This window comes from Triticum dicoccoides, chromosome 1A, assembly GCF_002162155.2.
Source record: "Triticum dicoccoides isolate Atlit2015 ecotype Zavitan chromosome 1A, WEW_v2.0, whole genome shotgun sequence".
Lineage (NCBI taxonomy): Eukaryota > Viridiplantae > Streptophyta > Magnoliopsida > Poales > Poaceae > Triticum > Triticum dicoccoides.
The window spans coordinates 115,574,490-115,579,969 of NC_041380.1; the positions used below are offsets into that span (position 1 = coordinate 115,574,490).

A 5,480-nucleotide genomic window follows, 5' to 3' on the forward strand; every position below is an offset into this window, starting at 1 on the left:
CAACAAAAACAATAAATGAAAGTCGATCGTCAACTGGACAATTGAGAGACTTTTTGGAAACTGCGTTCATATCATAGACCTCTCTATTCGGCTCGTATGCCCATCGTCTGGACCAAAATAAACTTTTTTTTTGGGGGGGGGGTATTCATATTTATCTTTTGTTTTCATTTGGGCGAATTCCGAATGAGAGCACCTTTCTTTAAATAAGACAGTGACATACTCCCTCCATCTCCATCAATTATGTCACTCAATTCCTCTTTACTTTTGTGGAAAAATCCAATCGTTCAAATGCATTTCTTACCCTGTCTTCTACAACCTCACTAGTTGTAAGAGATGAACCAGGAAATGCATTCGAGCCCGACTCTGAAACTCCTTTTCTGTTTTCGGTATTTGTTCTGTGTTATTTTTTCCAGCCACTCTTTCGGAATAAATAGCATCTCAGGTTGTTTCATAAGTAAAGAAACCAATGAAAATTGAAATTATTTAGCTGGATCACTAAACTGGGTATTTGAAAACAGAACTCATTGATCGATCCCTAACTAGGGAGATACGAAAATATAAAGAAGCTAAGAGAAACAACAAATCATTCACTGGCCATAAAAACAAACACATTATTCGCTTATTCGGTGTCCTCATTTTATGGCAGCAAGGCGATTGACGAATATGCCGAATGCTTCATCAGTGTCGACCATACTGATCCTGACCACCTTTTGATCAGCTCCGAACTTAGTCCCGCTGCGGGTTATGATCTTGTTCGCACGCAAGAAGCTCTCTAGGTCTTCCACTTCTTGCTTCTGACAGCGCAGCCATGCGAATGCTGCAATCCAGAAGCATTATTTTAGAAAATGCAACTGAATCAAGAAAAAATAGGTCATACTAGATTGGATCATTTTATCTTTGTAAGGTTAAGGTAGACTGTGTAATGTGCGTACCAGGATTAGAGGTGACGGTGTCCTTGGTGAAGGCGCAGAAGCCGGCCACCTCGTCGGGGAGGCTGAAGATGCCGGAGGCTGCTACGGCAGCACGGAGTGCACGCCAGCGCTGTGCCATCTTCTGCCGCGCGTAATGGAAGAGGAGGTTCGCGTCCCCACCGGCAGCGGTGGCAAGCTGGTGCTCGTAGCCGTCTGTGACCGCCCCGAGTACCTTGGCGGCGCGTAGCTGCGCGTCCTTGGACACGCCTATGGTGCTTTGCTCCATGAACTTGCTCATCTTCTGTGCCACCTCCTTGTCCTTCACCAAGGCCCACCTGCATACAATGCAAGCAACCATAAAAACAACAAGCTAAGCTTAACATCTATGAAGTAAATACATGTTATCATGGATTCATTCATTGTAAGTTGTGATGTGATTACCCTATCCTCGTGCCGGCGTGGCCCGTACACTTTGACACGGTGAAGAGCATGATGTCATGCGCGAGCATGCGGGTGATGGGAGTGTACTGCGGCCAGTAGTAAGCCAGGTCGTGTATGTCCTTGCCGGACTTGGACTTGAGGACGGCCTCGCGGATGCTGCCGTCGGGGTTGCTCGGTGAGCAGATGACCTCAATGTAGTCGTCGCCGTCAAATGCGTTGGCGTCGCCGGCCCATCGGTAGAGCCGTGAGTTGAGGAAGTCCGTCAAGGGCGGGTACATCTGCACAAGATCGAGCATACCACATAGCGATCTACCTTCTCTCACAGTAAAAAATATCGATCAATTATTTTCTTCACAAAATAAACTAATGCTTACAGAGTAGAAAGGGGTAGTTGATACGACGCTGACGGGCGCGTCGGCAGTGGGCGGGGCGAGCGCGTAGAGTGCGGCCTGGAAGAGCTGAGAGGATCCGGTGCCGACGAGGACGTGGTAGCCCTCGATGGCGGCATTGCCGACGAGGCGGTGGAGGCGGCGCACCTCACGCTCGAAGCCTGGCTCGAGGAACCAGCAAAGGTTGCCGACGTCAGAGAAGTAACTCATCGTCTGATACCCTGGAATCACCAGCGTAGCGCTTTCGCCAATCGGTCCGCGCCAAAACGTCTCAAACATCGTTGGATCACCGCTGCAAACAACAACATTATTATCATATATAGAAAAATCAAATGTGCACGGTACAAAGTTTGGTAGGGGGAGACCAAAAGATAACACAAACCATAGCTTTTGATGCAGTAATAATTAGGGTACTTGGTGTTAGATTATACTTCTATACAAACAAAGCTGCCTAAAACACATGCTGAGTTCATAAAAGGAGATGGTAAAATTTGCACGATAATTTGCCACGTTTCTGTCATGGTAAAATCGTCTTGGTAAATGCTAATTTGCCACGTTTCTGTCATGCTGAGTTCATAAAAGGAGTACATGGCACTTGTATTTTTTTCTTTCCACTAGTATATGCATACATTTTTAGATGCATATGCATCTGTCATGGTAAAATCGTCTTAGTAAATACATGACACATGGCTTTGTATTTTTTTCTTTCCACTAGTAAATGCGTACATTTTAGATGCAAATGCATGTTAATCGTATAGAAATATGAGGTACTGGGATACTAAGCAACTTTGGACTTTGGACTTTGGTCATGAACTATTTGCTGTATTGAAGTTTAATTATTTGTTTGAGTTGTAATAATAATTGAACTATTTTTTGTCGATTTGTTTTGTGTGTCATGGTTATGACACTTCTATGACGATAATTGTGACAGAAACACATATCATCATAGATGTGGCGGGCTCCTACTTCTGTGACAACATTATTTTTGCAACAGTCGTGTCACTATTTAATACCGACCCCGTCCGTATAATGTTGTACTCCATCCGTACCAAATTACTTGTCTTAGATTTGAATAGACATGATGCATCTGGACACATTTATAGATACACCCGTATCAAGAGATGGAGATTGTACCAAGTCAGCGACACTTATTGCATATTGCATACTAAACACATACCATTTGGATTGTCCTGATTTGATGACCAAGATTATTCGATTATGCCCCTTTTCGTCTTTTTATATATATATATGGATGGATCAGTAGTGTTAGAGGAAAAGTATCTTTTGTCAAGAAGAAAGGAGAGGGGAAACGCACATATACCTAACTAACTCATGCGTGACCTGTAACTGCATATAAAAATCAGCTACCCGGACCCAACAAAGCCCTACGCTGGATACGTAGTCTCGTCATCTTGGCGACGTAAAGTATCAGGTAGACATGCATGTGTCACGTCACGTAAAGTACCACGTAGACAGGCATGGATCACGTCACGTATATGTACGCGTGGACGTTCTCCACCGGAGGATTAATTATTGCAGCTGTGAAAAACCAAGAGACGATGAATATGAGGTGAAATTCGTACTGGTCCAAATTGATGACCGAGTCACACGCGACGGGAGGCTTGCCAGACGACGGCGCCACAGCCGCCGCCTTCTTCACCTTCTTGCTGGCCTGCTTCTCGGCGGCGGCGCGGCCACGGAGGTAGATCGCCAGCGCCACGATGTTCAGCGCGACGGACCCGAGCACGCCGATCCGCCCGGCAATCGCCGCCAGCCCGTCGCCATTATCCCTCGCCATCGCCGTAAATCCAAGTACTGAGAGCCCACAAGTGCTATATATAGATCGATGGGATTGGGAGATACCCCCTGGGAGGGTTTATATGGAAGAAGATGTGGGATGATTCTAGATGGCTAAATAAGAAGGTGAGGGGCCGGCAAAAATAATGGCAGGCGAGAGGCGCTCTCCCCGCCCGGCTAGCTAGGTGTGGGTGGGATGGGTAACGTATGCACCGGAATCGCGGGAAAGTGCATGGTCAAAGTGTACAGTTTGTTGCGGTTACGATGGATGCATGCAAGTAAGATCGATCTTGTGTGCGGGCTCGATGTGCCGAAAGATCCAACTAGGAAGATTGCTTACGTGATTGTTTGGATAAAAAATGTAAGCGTTTAGTTTTAGTTAAACACATTTTAGAGAGATTTTTTTAGCAAAGCCATTTTTGCTAACAATTCCGTTAGGGATAAGTATATGAAAAATCTTTATTGGATAAGAAAATGATAAAACAAGTTTAAGAAATTATTTTTTTGGAAGTCCGTTCGACCATGCTTTTCTCTCACAACAAGCCCTGCCTGCTGCTTTGCTGTTGGGCCGCCGTGCAACTCCCCTTTCTCCCCTCGCCCCCATCCTGCAGATACCGTGTCTAGCACCTGCTGTGCATGGCCGCTCCGCTTGGCCACAAGCGTCGCCGCTCTTCCAACCCCAGCAAGTAGCTCCACACCTTCACCATGGACATCCTTCCACCGCCATTTTTGCCGTTTCCCGGCATTCTCCTCCAACCCCGGCGAGTAGCTCCACGCCTCCTCCACGGACACCATGGCGGCTCTTTCGTAAAGTCCTTCTGTGTGCACCATGTTAGCACTAATCTTGATCGACCAGTCGTGAAGCCGAGTCGTCGCACGGAGCAGGCAACCAACGGTAGCGGCATGCAAGGAGATCACGCTGAGTCTATTGCTCGAGCGTGTGGACTAGCTATTTGTGCGGCTGTACCTGCGTGCTATTGCGGCCGAGTCATGTGGCTCTTGAAAAGGCCATGCAAAGCGCATGATTTGTGCTTGTATCTAGCCGGCCGTGAGTTAGTGGCCGGTTGCGGGCCATACGTGCATGCAATTAGTGGTTAGTAGTTAGTTCGTGCGATGCGTGGGCCGGCGTGGCCGGTAAGGATGACAATTTTACCTAAATATATGGTTGAGGTGGTTAGGTAGACAGTGGTATCCCCAACCTATTAGGGTTTAAATTCTGGTGCTCGTATTATTCCTGGATTTATTTCAGGATTTCCGGCGATGCGCTTTCAATGGAAGGAGACGTTTCCGTCGACGACAAGGTGCCTACGGTGACTTCGTAAATCTTAAGATGATGTGCCGACTTAGTCTTTTGGAGGTGCTCATAGGGGTAGGGTGTACGTGTGTGCGTTCATAGGGGTGAGTGTATGCGCGTGTATATGAGCGCTTGTGTCTGTACTGATACTAAAAAAACCTATGGATATAGATACCCATAGATATTCGAACCAAATGGATAGGGTTTGGATATGCTTTTGTGCCCATGGGCGGCATCCGAATCCGATCAATTACTCGTGGGTAGGGCAGGGATATAATCTTGTACCCGTGGGTATACCCAAACCCGACCCGATAGTATGACTTAATGGACAAAAATCTATTATCCCTACCCCACAGTCACATGTTCCATTGCAATTTTACACTTTGTTATCTAAAACATGCAAAACGAGTGGCACAATCGCTCTATGACTTTTATTACTTGAAATTAAATCCCCACTGTAACATACTCCAGCGCCCCTTCCTTTATTTTTATCTCCTCGTTAAATGACTCGTCATTCTCATCTTTTAGAAAAATATTAAATGATATTAGGTTGTTAGTGGACGTTGATTTATAGTTAATGCTTATCGTAAGTGAAGCCTAACCTGCCACGAGGCACAAAATGGAAGAGCTTATATTAACATTGTGTTA

The 5,480-nt window shown here is 46.1% G+C and overlaps 1 protein-coding gene across 1 annotated transcript; it reads right to left on the reverse strand.

The window, feature by feature from the left end:
* Window positions 1–455: 455 nt before the first annotated feature.
* Window positions 456–3,697, reverse strand: LOC119269591 (tryptophan aminotransferase-related protein 1-like). The gene is made up of 5 exons (XM_037551487.1): window positions 3,325–3,697; window positions 1,727–2,033; window positions 1,353–1,630; window positions 933–1,246; window positions 456–817 (listed from the first exon to the last, which is right to left on the reverse strand). Exons 1-5 carry the CDS (start codon window positions 3,537–3,539, stop codon window positions 633–635), a joined length of 1,299 nt encoding a protein of 432 aa, XP_037407384.1. The 5' UTR covers window positions 3,540–3,697; the 3' UTR covers window positions 456–632.
* Window positions 3,698–5,480: the final 1,783 nt, after the last annotated feature.

Bases quoted from the DNA above. Each gene is read 5' to 3' on its own strand.
- LOC119269591 (XM_037551487.1), bottom strand. From the start codon at position 3,539: ATGGCGAGGGATAATGGCGACGGGCTGGCGGCGATTGCCGGGCGGATC. The intron at 1,631-1,726 runs GTAAGCATTAGT...GATCTTGTGCAG, and splicing joins CAACTACCCCTTTCTACTCT to ATGTACCCGCCCTTGACGGA. The intron at 1,247-1,352 runs GTAATCACATCA...CATTGTATGCAG, and splicing joins CACGCCGGCACGAGGATAGG to GTGGGCCTTGGTGAAGGACA.